This window comes from Branchiostoma lanceolatum, chromosome 2, assembly GCF_035083965.1.
Source record: "Branchiostoma lanceolatum isolate klBraLanc5 chromosome 2, klBraLanc5.hap2, whole genome shotgun sequence".
NCBI lineage: Eukaryota > Metazoa > Chordata > Leptocardii > Amphioxiformes > Branchiostomatidae > Branchiostoma > Branchiostoma lanceolatum.
This window is the reverse complement of record NC_089723.1, coordinates 20,173,107-20,188,575: the sequence shown is the minus strand read 5'-3', so window position 1 is coordinate 20,188,575 and position 15,469 is coordinate 20,173,107. Positions and strand designations below refer to the sequence as shown.

The 15,469-nt window shown below is 40.9% G+C and overlaps 1 protein-coding gene across 2 annotated transcripts in view; it reads left to right on the top strand.

Annotated features, from left to right (window-relative positions):
• LOC136427813 (laminin subunit alpha-5-like) overlaps nucleotides 1-15,469 on the top strand; it is a 39,757-nt gene that overhangs the window by 21,047 nt on the left and 3,241 nt on the right. For both annotated transcript variants that reach the window (XM_066416991.1, XM_066416990.1), the window contains 24 exons: nucleotides 29-225; nucleotides 759-854; nucleotides 1,361-1,469; nucleotides 1,936-2,118; nucleotides 2,749-2,879; nucleotides 3,146-3,310; nucleotides 3,734-3,891; nucleotides 4,231-4,366; nucleotides 4,882-4,984; nucleotides 5,377-5,487; nucleotides 6,899-7,033; nucleotides 7,515-7,592; nucleotides 8,273-8,427; nucleotides 8,842-9,024; nucleotides 9,448-9,587; nucleotides 10,226-10,364; nucleotides 10,473-10,609; nucleotides 11,296-11,461; nucleotides 12,029-12,160; nucleotides 12,863-13,038; nucleotides 13,266-13,371; nucleotides 13,845-14,000; nucleotides 14,407-14,549; nucleotides 15,007-15,192. In XM_066416991.1, coding sequence (XP_066273088.1) covers nucleotides 29-225; nucleotides 759-854; nucleotides 1,361-1,469; nucleotides 1,936-2,118; nucleotides 2,749-2,879; nucleotides 3,146-3,310; nucleotides 3,734-3,891; nucleotides 4,231-4,366; nucleotides 4,882-4,984; nucleotides 5,377-5,487; nucleotides 6,899-7,033; nucleotides 7,515-7,592; nucleotides 8,273-8,427; nucleotides 8,842-9,024; nucleotides 9,448-9,587; nucleotides 10,226-10,364; nucleotides 10,473-10,609; nucleotides 11,296-11,461; nucleotides 12,029-12,160; nucleotides 12,863-13,038; nucleotides 13,266-13,371; nucleotides 13,845-14,000; nucleotides 14,407-14,549; nucleotides 15,007-15,192 — 3,421 coding nt within the window. The remainder of the gene's footprint in view (nucleotides 1-28; nucleotides 226-758; nucleotides 855-1,360; nucleotides 1,470-1,935; nucleotides 2,119-2,748; nucleotides 2,880-3,145; nucleotides 3,311-3,733; nucleotides 3,892-4,230; nucleotides 4,367-4,881; nucleotides 4,985-5,376; nucleotides 5,488-6,898; nucleotides 7,034-7,514; nucleotides 7,593-8,272; nucleotides 8,428-8,841; nucleotides 9,025-9,447; nucleotides 9,588-10,225; nucleotides 10,365-10,472; nucleotides 10,610-11,295; nucleotides 11,462-12,028; nucleotides 12,161-12,862; nucleotides 13,039-13,265; nucleotides 13,372-13,844; nucleotides 14,001-14,406; nucleotides 14,550-15,006; nucleotides 15,193-15,469) is intronic.

The window sequence follows — 15,469 nt, the reverse complement described above, 5'->3', positions numbered from 1 at the left end:
CCTCATTCATTGATCAATTTGTTCACAGGGCCAGCTATTCTTGACTGCACCAACGGCCTTGCGGAGGAGGACTGTGACCTGCTGACCAAACTGCTGGACGCCATGCTGGCAGACCTACAGGAGGACATGGGGAAGATCAAACCCGGAGATGGCTCGGTGGTGGTGGCTCCGGGTAATGCTAAGGAACGCCTGGAGCAGCTGGCACAAAATATCAACGATATGAAAGTAGGAAATAGAAACACTATACATGTATATTGTAATGCGCTGCAGAAAGCCTAGAAGTATACTCTTATAACATACATGTATTCCAAGAGACCATTGCATCCACTGTCTTCTTTGTCAGAGATTTTGAAAGGCTTCGTTAGCCTGAAAAAATGATGTAAAATCACAGTCCTTACCACCAGGGTACTAGCTAGCAAGGAGTCCAGGCGTCTTTTGGATGCCCTCACTAAGGTAGCAGAGAAATTAGCATCCTCATTTGCAGCTGGACGCCCGGAGTGTACCCTGTTTCCCTGGCAATTACGTACACATGTTACTGTGTTACAGTGGGGTTTTTTTTCATCTGCGTAAGCATGAAAACTTATCGACACACAAAGCTACCAGGTAATTGTTGATTCATAGAGACCATTGTCAGACAGGAAGAGAGAGGTGTACAAATCAACCATCAAATGATGATGATTAAAACAATTCTCAAACATGCATCTTGAATATGATGAAGGAAAGAAATGAGATTGTTTTTCGGCATTCCTCTGCCGTAGGACCAGATCAAGTCGTGGTCATCACCTGAGATGGACAAGCTCGGAGATGCGATCAAGAAAGTGGATGAGCAGGATGCCACGCCCCTCGTCCGTAAGGTGTGTAGATGGAGTTTTGTTTGAGACAATTATCATGCTACTAAAAATTAAAGGAAGAGTAGTAAGAAAAACTTTTCTGTCCTCCTTACCTCTTATATGTACAGCCGGCAAGGAATTCCCTTGTTTTGCTTACTTTTTCTAGAAATACATCTTCCATTCTTCTTTAAACAGAACTTAGAAAAGACAACTTTTAACAAAGCAGACCATGGACAGACCTCTGTTACAAGTCTTTTTTCTGATATTGGTCCATCTAAAGCAAAAAAGCATTGATCATTAAGTGCATAACACTTAACCTTTATTCAATTCATTCTTGTGACTTCTTTAATCATTGCTTATAGTGAGATGGACCTCAGAGTAGTGTTATTCACAGTCTTTTAGTCTCTGATCCCTATTTTTCTGACTATATAACAATATGCAAAAAAAGTATAGTTTATAGATGCATGGTAATATATAGTCTTACTTGGAGAAAAAGCCAAGAAAACCAGTGGCTTTGTTGACTTCTTTAGGCCGAACGTGTGGAGAACAATGGAGAGTCTGTGGACAACAACGCAGAAAGGGCCAAGGACAGGGCTGATGATCTGGAACAGGAAATGGATGACCTGAAACAAAAGATGGGTAAGGCCACAGAAATAACAACAGTTCTCATAATTCCTCCTGGGACCCTAAGACTGCCACATTTAAAAGATAAAGATATCTACTAATACAGAATCAGAGATTTTCGAGGTGTGCACAAACACTTCAGATATCCAGGTGTGGAAGACATTGCTGATTAGGCAATCATTATGGTATTAATTCACACGGGGGCCCGAAAAGAAGCAGTCCGACTTGATGTGGTAGAACAATATTCAGTAACACAGATAAGCTCTCATTATAGCACTAGCAATTCTGTTACCCTGTTTTGGAACATTTTTTTGTATCTTACAAAAAACTAAAATGAAAATTTGAAATAGACAGATGAAGAAATATGTGAACTGACATGGATCAGTTTGATCATATTTAGATACATTAAAAATCAGTATTTTGATGGTAGCTATAGCCTTGGATCTGATCATCAGCATCAATTTTCTTGTATCTTCATCAGATGAGATGAAGGATGCTCTGGACAAAAAAACTGGAAGCAGTACCAGTGATGTTGCAGACCTAGAGGACCAGCTGAGAGAGGCACGAGGAATCCTGCGAGAAATCCAGCGACGGAAAAAAGACAACGTCAACTTCAAACCACACAAGGAGGCATCAACTGATGAGAAAGCAGAGGCTGATAAATGTAAGTTAGACATCTTGCATTTGTCTTGCCTTTGAGGACTTAAAACAATTTATAATGTATTGATGAATGTTTAGTATGTATGCTGGTTAGAGAGAGCATTGTTTTTCACTGGCAATGTTGTAAAGCTATGAACAGTCATTATCCAAACTATCTAAAATAATTGTGTTCCCAGAAGGATTTGCATTGAGATGACTCAATACAAATTCCTATGGAACTCACTGAGAATTGATGATGTTTACCATTATCATAGCCTTAGCGAGCTGTTCCCGACCCTAGTGCTGAAACTGTGGCTATTGTTAGATGGAACTTTGAAAAAGTTGAATGATATGGACATGTAAGATGACACTGTTTATCCATGTTGAGCTCATTCTCAATGGCTGCATATCATGCATACAGTAATGAGCCTGTAAGCTGATACAGTGATCCTGTATTTTTTTTAACCTTTATTTAACCTTGAAAGTTTACATACATTTCCACTGTGCCCATTTTTCAAGAGTTAAGGGAGGAGGTCAAGGGTCTTTTTGACATAATATAGGGAAAAAATTGTTTACAAAGATACCGTTACATTAAATATTCTATGTATGAACTGTATTTCACACCACTGTTATGTAACCCGATACCCTGTTCCAGTGTCCACAGATGTAAATGATTGGCTGAAGCAGAGCTCCACTGGATCCTTCGTCAAGATTGAAGCTGAGCTGCGGAAGTTTACTGAGGGTCTGGATGACCTTGCACAGGCTATTGACCAGGCAGAGGATAAGGTCAGTGTGCTTCTGACCTGGCCTATGAACCTTGACCTATGGCCCATATGTTTGTGATAATATCAAGCGTAGGCTGTTGCACACACACTCTTAAAGTGTAACATAAAGTCTTACAGATCAGCTGACAAATTTGAATGTAAAAGGTCAAAACATTTTATTCATTAGCAATTGACTAGAAGACTGAAAATGTTAAACATGGGGTGATCAGGGCATCTATTGAAAATCTATATTAAAGCCAAAATGTTTTTTTGTGTAATGTTTTGCAGACCAAGCAAGCAGACAATATGAACCGTGCCAACAGAAACCGTCCTGACAAGGACCTGATGAACGATGTGGATGTGAAGCACAACGAGCTAAAGGACGCCATTAATGATGGCAAGGCCACCCGCGACGAGGCCAAGACTGTTCGGGACGAGGGCAGGTCTCTTCAGGTGAACTAATGGCTCTTTTCTTACACACTATTGTGAAAGGTTGAACCGACCGGACCATCCTATGTAGTTGGATAAGAAGAGCCCTAATGTAAAGTAGTCACTAGTATGATTCAGAACACTTCAGGAACTAGCAACATTTGTCTTTTTCTTCTTACCAACCCAACCCAACCTTTTGGGTAAATCATCTTTTTTTTAAAAGCATTTAAGCATTTAACTGCCATCACCCAGAGCGTCTCTACACTTATGAATAGACGGGAGGCTTGAAGTTTAGATCATTGTGTATTTGCCTTGCCAAATGTGACACTGTTCTTGCCAAGAGATGCATCTTGACTTTGACTCTGAGTATAGATAGAATGTTGTAAGGTCATTTCATTTCTACCAAGATTTTGAAACACTAAAACTGTGTTTTCTTGCCTTTTTCAGCAAGCCCTAGAGAACAAGAATGTGCAGCTGACAGCTGCTAAGATTGCCATCCAGAACAAGGTGAATGACCTTGGGGATATCCCTGCACTGGAAGCCAAGGTCAAGGAGGCAGAGGAGCATGCGGAGACTCTGGAGGACAGAGCCAAGGCCATGGAACAGTTAGTCTCCTCTCCAGACTTTCTTTGCATTATAATTGGTTCAGAGTATCACGGTTAACAGGCTTTGACATTTAAACTGTTTGGTTGGTTTGAGTTTGATGCCATCATCCCATTGCAAACAATAGAGGTCATGGTAGACCAAGGAAATCTTGGTTAGAGAGTGTCTGAGGAAGGACTTTAAGGTGTGTAGCCTAACCAGCGTAGACCCGCTGGACAGAGCCACTTGGAAGTGCAGTGTGAAGACTAGCCGACTGCTGCTAACCCCTGTGTCAGGAACCCATGGAGCAGCATGATCAAATATTGGATACTACTACTGACAGTTTCTGTGCTTTCTTGTAGGCTGAAGTCCAGTGGTGGTGACTCCTCTAAGAAGGCTGTAGAGGTGATTGATGCCTACACAAGTGTGGCAGATAAGATCAACGATGCCGAGGCTGCAGCAAACGCTGCCAGGAGGGCAGCCAACGACGCCAAAAATGTAAGCTGTGGTTTCAATAGTGCTTATAACTAATTTGTGTTTTGCTTCCATAAAAAAGTCAAACCCAACAAGTTTAGACTTAGAACATTTGATTTAGTAATTTGGAAATAGAGTAGTCACATGTTTCTAGTTATTATTTTTTTATTACATTTGTATATCTATCTGTCTTGTTAGTTGCAATTAACTCATTAATGTCTGGTTAAAAACTAATAATGGGGCACAACAATCCATGGTGCTGAAATGCCTTCATTTCACTTCATGTCTGTAGAGAATGGTACAATGTCCGTTTATCAGCTGCATATTGTGACAAATTTGTACTTAAGATGGATTATCTGATGGTCCAATGGCAACGTCATTTTTGCTTCTAGTTGATTTTGTATTTAAATATGTAATATTCTCATTTATCTTTTTATTTTTGCGAATATTTCAAAGAAGTCTTTTTAAAGATTAGTACTATGAAGTAGTGTTTCTTTCATGTTTGAAGGATGTTTCTACTGTTGAATTACTCTTTACAGCTTGTTGACAATGGAAACTTTGTGGTGGAGGCACGGAATTCCAAGCGGACCAGTGAAGACAGGGAGAATCAGGCAAACGATCAGAAGAACAAGGTGGACAACGGTAAGAATTTCCAGTAATTGCTTTTAGTTTTTTTAGGTTTTCAAAGCCCTTTTACGTTCCAAACTAGAAATATATCAGAGTTACTATGAATCTGTATCTCTATATGATTGTATAATTGGTATGATTGCCCTTCAGCTTTCTATCACATGACAGTGTGAAAATGCAATACGGTGTTATCTTATCCTCATTGAATATGATAGGATTCAAGTTTGGTTGTTTGCCTGTTTATTTTGGGACAGTTTGTTTTGAATTTCATAGGTTGCCACATTTCGAAAACAGCTATCTTTTTTGCTGTTGTTATAAAGTCAAGCATAAGCGATTCAAGATGCAACTGTCTGGCTGCAAGTCTAAATAATGTTAAATTTTGTTCTTGTTTGTTTTGTTTGTGTCAGAACTGAAGCCTAGACTGGAGGCTGGACGCCAGGGTACAGAAGCTATTCAGAACGGGCTGGACAGTGGCAGGGCTCTACTCACTGACATCACCAGGAAACTCAACAATCTGGGTGAGGCTCATCACTAGCCATCCTTTTCCTCCAGCTGAAATGTACTACTTTTGAATAATTAGTTCATGATTAATACCATTTATGACTTTCACCCATGCTGGCCTTCTGCATGTACTTCAGTATTATTATACCATTTCATGATATGATTTATATAGATTCTGTGGATCCAGAGGGCAATAGTTTCAACCTCGCTTAGGTATAGTGCAAGGGGTTATATTATTCATTTTGGATGGTAACATAAAGCCAGCGGCTCTGTGTATGGGGAAGCTTCAGGCATTAGCATCAGGCATTATACATGTACCTCTGCATGAAAAAGAACCCATTACACACAGCACCTTGAGACCATGTCTAGTGGAGAAATAGACAAAAAACAAGGACATCAACAACAGCAACATCAACACACTTTGCTAGAAGAGGAGGGGTCAGCCAGTGTGCTTGGGTCTTAAAATGCAAGCCATACCAATGCTACTTTGTACTACAACTAGCTATAGCGAGAGAACAAAGCATTATGTTTCACCCCAGCTGAGTATGATGGCTTACCTTGCTATAGACCGATCCTGTCGAACACCATATCGAACGAATAGAAGACCCATAGAAACCCCTGTTCTATTCAACCCACCTCCGTCAAAAAAAAAGTTGGCGGGGCAGAAATGGCACGTGTAAAGCAGGGTACGTATATCTGGGACAGGTTTTCCACTGTATTGGTTGAATGCATGCTCAGAACAAAAACGAATTTAAAAAGAAAATAGATTAGGCGCTCAAGGAGAGGAAGCTTGTACCACATGCTGACTACTACAAAGTCCGCTAGCGCAGAGTTCCGTCTCTTCAGTTACTGGTGTGTGAAACTGGTTAACTTGAAAGTGAACAGGGAGGTAAAAGGATGCATTTTAATTCTTAGTTACTAAATACCATGCAGCTGTTATGCATGCAGTCAATACAGTGGGAACCCTGTCACAGATATACGAATTCTGTTTTACACGTGCATCGGTTGCTTGTCAGGAACTGGGCGCTGATGTCCACAGACAAGGGAAAGCTATGCGGCGCATACCACTTTAACATTGACCGAAAACATTACGGTCTCACCGCAACTACATGTACACCTACCCCCTCCTTAAAACAACTCTACCCGGTGGCTACAGCCTTCAACAAAGAAGACATAGCATTCTTATTTGGCCCGCTCTGAAAGGGTTTCAGTGCCACAAAAGCTAAACCGAAGTCAGTGGCATTATTTTCAACCTAGCCGCGGCGGCCATGTTTGGTCCGTCAAACCCTGTTTTTGACGGAGGTGTTCGAAAACGAACAGGGGGCGTGGCTTTGGGATCGGTCTATTCCATTGTTCATGCTACCACATTTATGTAGCTAGCAGATACAAGTTTTTTTGATATTTTTCTCAATCTTTCTGCATCGCCAGAACTTACCGAATCGGTGGATCGGGCAAAGATGGAGAAGGCGGACAACCGAGCCTCACGAGCAGATGACACGGTGAATGACATAATTTCTGGAAAGTACGCTGATGACAACAACCTGCGTGGGAGGCTGAAGAGTGGTGAGTCTCTTCTTCAATGGGATATATAATTATGCTGGCTTTGAATTTGTGTCAATCACACTGTCAGCAGTGGTGGGTTTGATGATGGTGTGTGAAGTGTGTTCAACTCTGGGGAGTCCCATACCTATTCTCATAAGTAGTGTCTCTCTCTAGTGTTAAGCAGAGAAAGCAGTATGTGCCATTTTTCAAGTCATTGGTATGACCCAGCAACAGTTTGAAAACTCTGCCCCTAGCCAGGCCATTGCACTCAGGTCTTTTATATCTACATTTATATGAATTATTGTATATTCTAAATTCTTATCTAAGTCAATCCTACAGTATGAAAGACATTGTATACTTACAAGCTGCTACAAAGTTTGATGGTACAGTCACAGAGCTCATGTTGAGCAGATTCATTGTTATAGTACTCAACTTAAGCATCTAATATGTAGGACCATTGCTTGAACATGATGTGATTGTATTATCTTATTGTTTGCTGCAGTGCAAGAGATGGAAGATGCTGTTGGAGTCAGCAGTAGTGGAGGAGGAACAGGAGACCTTGGCGGTGTCAGGGCCAACTGTGAGATTCACCTTGTACCTTTACAACACAATAAGACCAGACTTTTGCAACTTTGAAGCTTTATTGTGTTTAAGAGTTCTTTTAAAGTGCAATTGTCCTTTTGTTTATACCATAGTCTAGTGAGAGTGTTACTGTTCAGAAAAAGCCATCGGGCAAGATAAAGTTCATTTTCTGAACAACACTTTAATCAACAAAATGACAAAAACACCTAGAAACAGCTCAAAAACCAGCCAGAGCCATTCCTTTGCTTGGAGAGTAGATTTTAAAACTAACAAATATACTAGCTCAACAAGCTTCCAATTCATAATTATGCAGATCTACCTGCCATTTGATCATTGACATGAGGTGATACTAGGAGGTCTGAATTTGTTCTGCTTTGGTCTGAGCCATTTGAAAATTGTGACCCAATTTTACTTTTATCCCTATTGACTATAAATTTTCAGAGTGTTAAGTTTACTCTGCTCTGGTCTAACATCTACTAACATAATGTACATAATTTCGCCACTCTAAAAAAATACATCCGAACAGATCTCCAACCCAACGTATAATGGCCTCCTGTATATCACTCCTGCAATAGATATCTCTCAAGCCCCTTTTTTTTTCAAAGTAGCGTATTTATATAACTGGCGTATTAATGTTAATGGAGGTTAAGCCAACACCCCTTCCACTTCTTCCCCCAGTGAACACCGTCAGGGCCAGTCTCCAACAGGTGACCAACCTGCGTGCCGAGCTGAGCGCCAGGTTCACGTCCATCAGCGGTTCCTTCAACCAGGTGACCGGCAACCTCAGGGCCATCCAGGAGATGGTCAAGAAGGCCAGGGCAAAGGTCAACGAGGTCAGAGCCAGTCAATTTTTCTTTCCAGTGCAAAATCTTTATGATGTTCACTTGCCTGGTCTAAATTATTCATGGTTCCTTCCTGAAGATAACTTACATGTGTCCTTTTCAAACTTTATACAATAGAAGGTTAATGCAAAGTCTATTTTAGGGTTAACTTTTGCCATGAATTGAATTTGTCACTGGTTATGTTGACAGTACTGTGTCAGTGTACATATTTACAAATGTCAAGGAAAATACTGTTAAAAGTATTTTGTGACAACCATGTAGTATACGGGTCATGTGTAGACACTTTACAGCTGGAACATTTTCTGTGTTTAAAAAATTACAATCATCAATTTTTACTGCCTATTTTGAATTCAGCTACATGAGTCATGAGGTAAAGAAAAAAACACCTGTTTGTCATCCTTTCAGATCGGGATTCCGATGAACTTTGGCCGGAGGTCTGCAGGTGCTGGAGGCGGAACCACTGTACAGCTGAACCAGCCCGCTATTCTTCAGCGACTGCCCAACCACAAGAACTACTTCACTCTGTCCATGGAGATCAAACCCACGCAGCAAGACGGAACTATCCTCTTCTTGGGAGACCCTACAAATGTAATTAATTAAAAAGTTGCAGTGTTATAAGATCATTGAAAATGTAATGCAAGTTTTAGAAGCCTCTAAGGACTTCAAGTAAGAGACACAGCGATACTCAATCATGATGATGTGTCATGACTCATGAGTAGAAATCTGATATAACTGAAATAACACTGCACACAATTTTGGCTATCTGTTATCCAGTCTTCCAACTCATTGAGGTCAAGGAATGTGATTTTGCGTTTGAATCTCAGACAAACATAATAGGATTTTTTGCACTGGAACTGTGACACAGGGATACTCAATCATGATGATGTGTCATGTGTAGGAATCTGATGTAACTCATATAACACTGCACATGATTTTGGTTATCTGTGATCCAATCTTCCAGCTCGTTGAAGAATATCGGTCAATGGATGTGATTTTACGTTTGAATCTCAGGCAAACGGAGGATTTTTTGCACTGGAACTGGTTGACGGAAGGGTTCGTGCATCCACTAAACTGAGCGGTGCCAGCCCGTTCTTTGTCAGCTCGAGAGGACAAGTATCCATGAACAGATGGAGCTGGATCAATGTGGAAAGGTCAGGGCACATTCAGTCTGTGGGTGAAATGTCTCAATCTCTAAGCAGATCTTGGGAAGGAAGATCGTAAAAAATTTGGACTCTCATCTCTAACAACTGTCTGCAGATGTTGGGGAGTGGATGGCTGCAAAGAAGCTTGGCAGTCAGAAATGCTATGATCTAAAGATTGATCAAAATAATGTATGATCTCAGTTTTTGACAAAAATCTAACGATCACACACTACAAAAAAATGTGCTACTTTTTCGGTAGCTTTCAAGATGCTATGATCTAAAGATTGATCAAAATAATGTATGATCTCAGTTTTTGACAAAAATCTAACGATCACACACTACAAAAAAATGTGCTACTTTTTCGGTAGCTTTCAAGGAGGTTATAGTGACTAATGATGTTAACTACTACCCTCTTAGCTATCATTGAAAATGTACAATGACTATAGAATACTGCCTGAACTAACAGTGCCTGAGTGTGCTGTTGTTGGTACGATGACTATAAGATGCTGTCTGTACTTGAAGTACTGCCTGTGCTATTGTTGGACTGTGAGACACTACCTGGTACTAAATGTCCTTAAGGTTTGCTGTTTTAGTACGATGACCCACTGTCTGTACTTACCTTGCCTTTGCTGTTGTTGGACCATCAGGGTTGCTAACCGTATGGAGGTGACAGTGTCAGCAGACAGAGAAGAGACGACGGGCGGAACAGATGGCTCCAACTTTATCCTGTTGGACCTACCTGCAGGCTCAGGACTGTACATGGGAGGGGTGCCCACTGGATCCAATGTGAGTGGAATTGTACCCCTACAAGACCCTTTTTGACAACTTTCACATCACAAGTTGTATACGGGAGTTTTGAATACTTTTCAAATATTTTGCATCTCATTTTTTCAGCTCCATGCAGGTCTGCAGGGAAACGGTTTTTCAGGCAACATCGATGAGCTCAAGTTTGGAGAAACTCCGCTGAGTCTCTGGAACTTCCAGGCAGCTGCTGGCATGCTGTCCCCCGGGACACCTCCGGATAAGGAAAGGTGAGACGCTCCTCTTCCTGTTGAAGTGACTGCTATCATCATGCTGATCATTCTGTCACTTGTAAGGGTTGGAGGAGGTCACCAGTTGAATGACCTGTTTCAGTGTTGGGAGGCTCGTGACACGAAGGTGTCGATGGTGGTTGCCTCCACAGCCGTTTGTGGTAGGGTATTACAATGATGCCTTAAGGTAGTCAGTCCTGCCAACAGGCTGTACAAACTGCAGGCTATGGGCTCTTCTCTTTCGTGATGGGGCAGGCTGGAGTTTGCCCCTGAGCCCATCTGTGCAGACAATGTTGTGCTGGATCCTGTACAGCATAGGTGGTGAAGGCTAAACTGTCGTTGGCAATCCATTGAATATCAAGCTACTTCATCGTGTGTTACAGTTTAATTCTCAGAATGCTGATAGTATGCTAAAGGAATGGTGAGGTTTTCACAGTTGAGTTTAAATAAGTATGAACAGTCTGGATCTCGTTCAGAGGATCAAGTCCTGGTCCTGAGCCTGAACTTGGACCTGATTCTCTTGTTTGGGGCTAGACATGAGTCAGGGCTTCATAGATTTAGCCTCACATACGTACAGTGCTTAAGGATTTTGAGAAGATAGATAGTTTTACACTATACAATAATATATATAGTCTGATACAGATATACAATACTAGATACAATGACTGACACACATCTAATTCCAGGGGAGTCACAACTACGTTTGATGGCTTTTACTTCAATGGTGAAACGTACGGTTACACCAAACCTGATCCAACCAAACCTGTGGACATCTTTGGCGCAGACAAAAGTATTCAGTTGTTTGTCAAGCCAGCAACTGAGCAGGGACTTATCTTCTTCATCGGTGACAAGGTAAGGCACTCTTTTTCTTATTATTAAGTCCTCAATTGAACTGAAGCGAAGTGCTTTTTCCAAGTAGCTAGTATATAGAATTACGTAGTGCAATGCGGCTTTGCTATGGCTCATGTATTTGGCCAAGCATGCCTGGTCAACCCTACTGTATGCAATTATAAGTGTGCTGGGTTCTTTTGCATGCAGAGGTTTGATGCCTCAGAGAATCCCTCTCCACTGTTTTTTTTTTAAAAAAAATGTTTTGTTCCACCAATATTACTCTCAGACTATTATCCTTATAATAAATGATATCAGGACATGATGTTGATCAATACTGGTCTGATGATCACTTATACCTGAACAAGATATGATTGTGAAGGTCATCTTATTTTGAATGACATCTCAATTCATCACAAACTAAATGCCTTATTCTGCATCTATCTCACTGTAGTGTAGTTGTGCATAGTACATATTATATACATTCACACAGTGACAGTCTCAAACTGTTGTACAGTGGTGGGTCAATTGTATTGTATTGAATGAATTACCATTGTATTGCAATGATCACTTTGGTGTTCTCTTTTACAGAACTACTTCATTTCTGTGGAGCTGATTGACAATAGGATTGTGGGCAAGGTGAAGCTAGGCAACGGTGCCACACCAATCGTTGTGCAGACTGATAAGACCATGAGAGAAATGATGAAACAAGAATTCATCAATGTAAGAATTGTTACTGTACACCACACACTGTACAATAATCTGAATGGGTTACTTCTTTTATCATATAAATTAGCATTATATAGTATCAACATCAGTTGTAGGAACTTGACGTACTTTTATAACCCACAAGGCATTTACATGTAGAAATGTCTCGTGGGTTATAATAGAATAGGTGATTTCATCATTCTGTCAATAAAATCAACATGGCTTACCACTAGACAAGGTTTTCTATTCTACATAGTAACCAACTAGTTATGACAGTCAATTTCAACCTCTTTCTTGACAGCTCTGATTCAGAAAGTTGAGGTGTGAGGAAATATAATGCAGCAATAATTGTTGTTATTCACATTGTAGTGCCTAATATATACAAAATGTATATAGTGGCACATAGTCAGCAAGTTTCCTTACTGTTTCTATAGCAGAGTATATTTTCACTGGGAGGGGTTGCTTACTAAATAATAGCTAGCCCGTCCCCTTTAAGTCCTCAAACAGGGGACCCCCACTTTATATGGCTTCTGAAAGACAGGTGCAGACCCATCTGAGATACCCTTTCCATGATTGAACCAGGGTCTCCCAAAATTACCAACTACTTGGAACCAGGATCTCAACTGTGAGGCTGCTACCATTTCAGCATTTGAGCATAATACACTTTTATAATAAAATTGGTAAAGATTTTGATTGTAACTCATGTGTTAAACCCAGGTCATTCTGACTGCCAACACGAGATTGTGTCGACGACAAGGAATGGCCAACGGCCTGGGGCTTATCGTTGGTCGAGATCTGTTCTGTGAGAAGATGAACGCCCCAGCCGGGGACTCTCGGGAGATCGGCAGCCAGGTGTACTTGGGCGGGCTGCCAGATGACCAATGGCCAAATGAGTATGTCTTAATTGGGACTACACAGTACATTGTACATATAGTTGACAGCACTTAAAAAAGCAGCAAATCCCAGTGTTGTACATCATGCATTACAGAACACATGACTTGCACAGTTTGCACTTGCACTTGTGCCAATGGTTTTCTTACCCCATTTCTGCACCATTCACTTGGTGAATGTAAGCAGTGTTTTTTTTTTTTTTTACAAAATATTCCTCACATCTTTCCAGAATATCCCAGAACTTCTACGAGGGTTGTGTGAAGAACCTACAGGTACAGAGACAGGACAAGCAGATCGAGGTGACAGGAGGGGTCATCGGAGGATGTCCAGCACTGGTGGGTGTCAAAAGTTCAAGTTTAAGTCCTTCCCACACCAGATAGTGCATAGGGCTGTGCCCATCCCAGTTCCGATAGCCCTTTGGTCACACAACTTTGTGAAATCACTACAGCAAGGGGCTAGTCCACTGGATGTGGTGTGTGTTCAACTACCGGCGTACCGTACCGTGCCATATTTCCAAATGCTCAGAGTGTTAAACAAAGAAAGCAGTATGTAGCACTGTGCCATTTTTAAAGTCTTCGATATGACTCGGCCAGGGATCAAACTCATGACCTACTGAATGTAAGGTAAAGTGAAACATTCTACTCACTTAGAAATTGCACCCGGTCTGCTGGATACCATTGACATAAATCCAGCAGGTCTTAATTCTACATCCCTCAATGGACATTTGTTATTAATCATATCTAATGACAATGCTCTAGTTCATGGTTGATATGACAGTCTCATTGCTGCTCTTGAATATCATTTCTAGGTACATGAACTTCAGTTTTCAAATGCGCAAACAAGTTTCCTGAGGATGGACTGGATTATAAAGGCAACATATCAAAACTTTGTCGCCACATTTGCCTTCAAAACCACCAACCCAAACGGCCTGATGCTCTATGGAAAAGGAGATGGAGAGAAGAAAGTAAGTGAAGCTGGCACCAAAATTGACAGTTGACTACACAAACAAATTACTTTAACGTGCATTTAAATTTTTCGTGCATTTAATGTCAGCACCTTTTAGATAATGATATTGTTTTTGATCTTTTTTGGACTGAATTTAATCTAATGAACTTAATTCATGTAATTGGTATGATATTATTATGATATGATGATATGGTAATCATTGTGCCTATTGGTAGGTCTAACAGTATAATGTGCATTTAAAGATTATCTCATAGATTGTTACAAGCAATATATTTATATCTAGCCTGGAGTCCAGCCTTGTATGTAATTCTTAGTAAGTTTAACACAAGCCTTACAATAATTACAAAGTAAGACCATTGTGCAGTTTTGAACTTAACATGATACACTCTTAATTTTCTTGTCAGTCCTGGGCAGTCTCCATGAACAAGGGGAACATCATCTTTGCCATTTTCGGAGATCCAAACCGTGGGGCACATCGCGTTGTGAGCCAGAGGCAGTACAACGATGGGCAGGAGCACTATGTGCGAGTCGCTAAAGTTGGCAGGGCGTGAGTGACTCTTTATTATTATATTATATTGTGTATTGTTGATAAAATCCTGGCCTTAAAAACGGATGTTTTGCCTTGGTAACAGCTTGATCCATGAGTTCATAACAACAAATTGCAAAAGATGTTCAAGCAACTTGCAGTTTCACAGGCAGTAAAAGAAATAATATGTTTTATTTCCTGAAACTTTGAAATAATGGCACTATTTCAAATGTTGAACACCATCATCAACATGACATTGTACAGTCAAACCTGGATTTAGCAACCACTCAAGGGACTGAGGAAAAATGCAGCTGAGTTGGTTGCTCTGAGGACTGGCTGGGGTAACTGATGTAAAAATGCTGCCTAACTCTGTAACCAATAGGGAATTGGGTACCAAACGGCAGTAGTACTTCAGTGTGCTAAAGGTTGAAAATTGGTCAGGGATAATGGACTATTGTCTGTCTCACAACAATCCCAGCTTAACAATGTCCGTGGATGACGTTGAGGAGCCCGGTAGTACCATGGAGGATGAGATCCTGCAGACCCCCGAGCTGCTGCTAGGGGGCCCCGCTCCTGACATGCCGCAACTCACCCCAGGAAACGCGTGGCTGGTGGAAAACAACGACCACTTCACCGGCTGCATCAAGCATCTTCTGGTCTCGTAGTAAGTATTGGAACATATTGTTTGCATATCGAACGTGGGTCAACCCAACTGTACCCACCCCCAACTTCATTAAAAGATTACAATTCAGTTTGAAAACTGATGACATTGTTTAGTTTTTTTTATTTATGTACAAACATTTAGAAGTTATGAAAACTCTTGTTCGGAACCTTGGATTATGGTCTTGTTCTCTGGCACACCTTGCAATGAAAAAAGTTAAACTTATGCTGAAGAGAGTTTATTAACCACAGTAGCATCCATGCCCATGGTTGTTTTACAA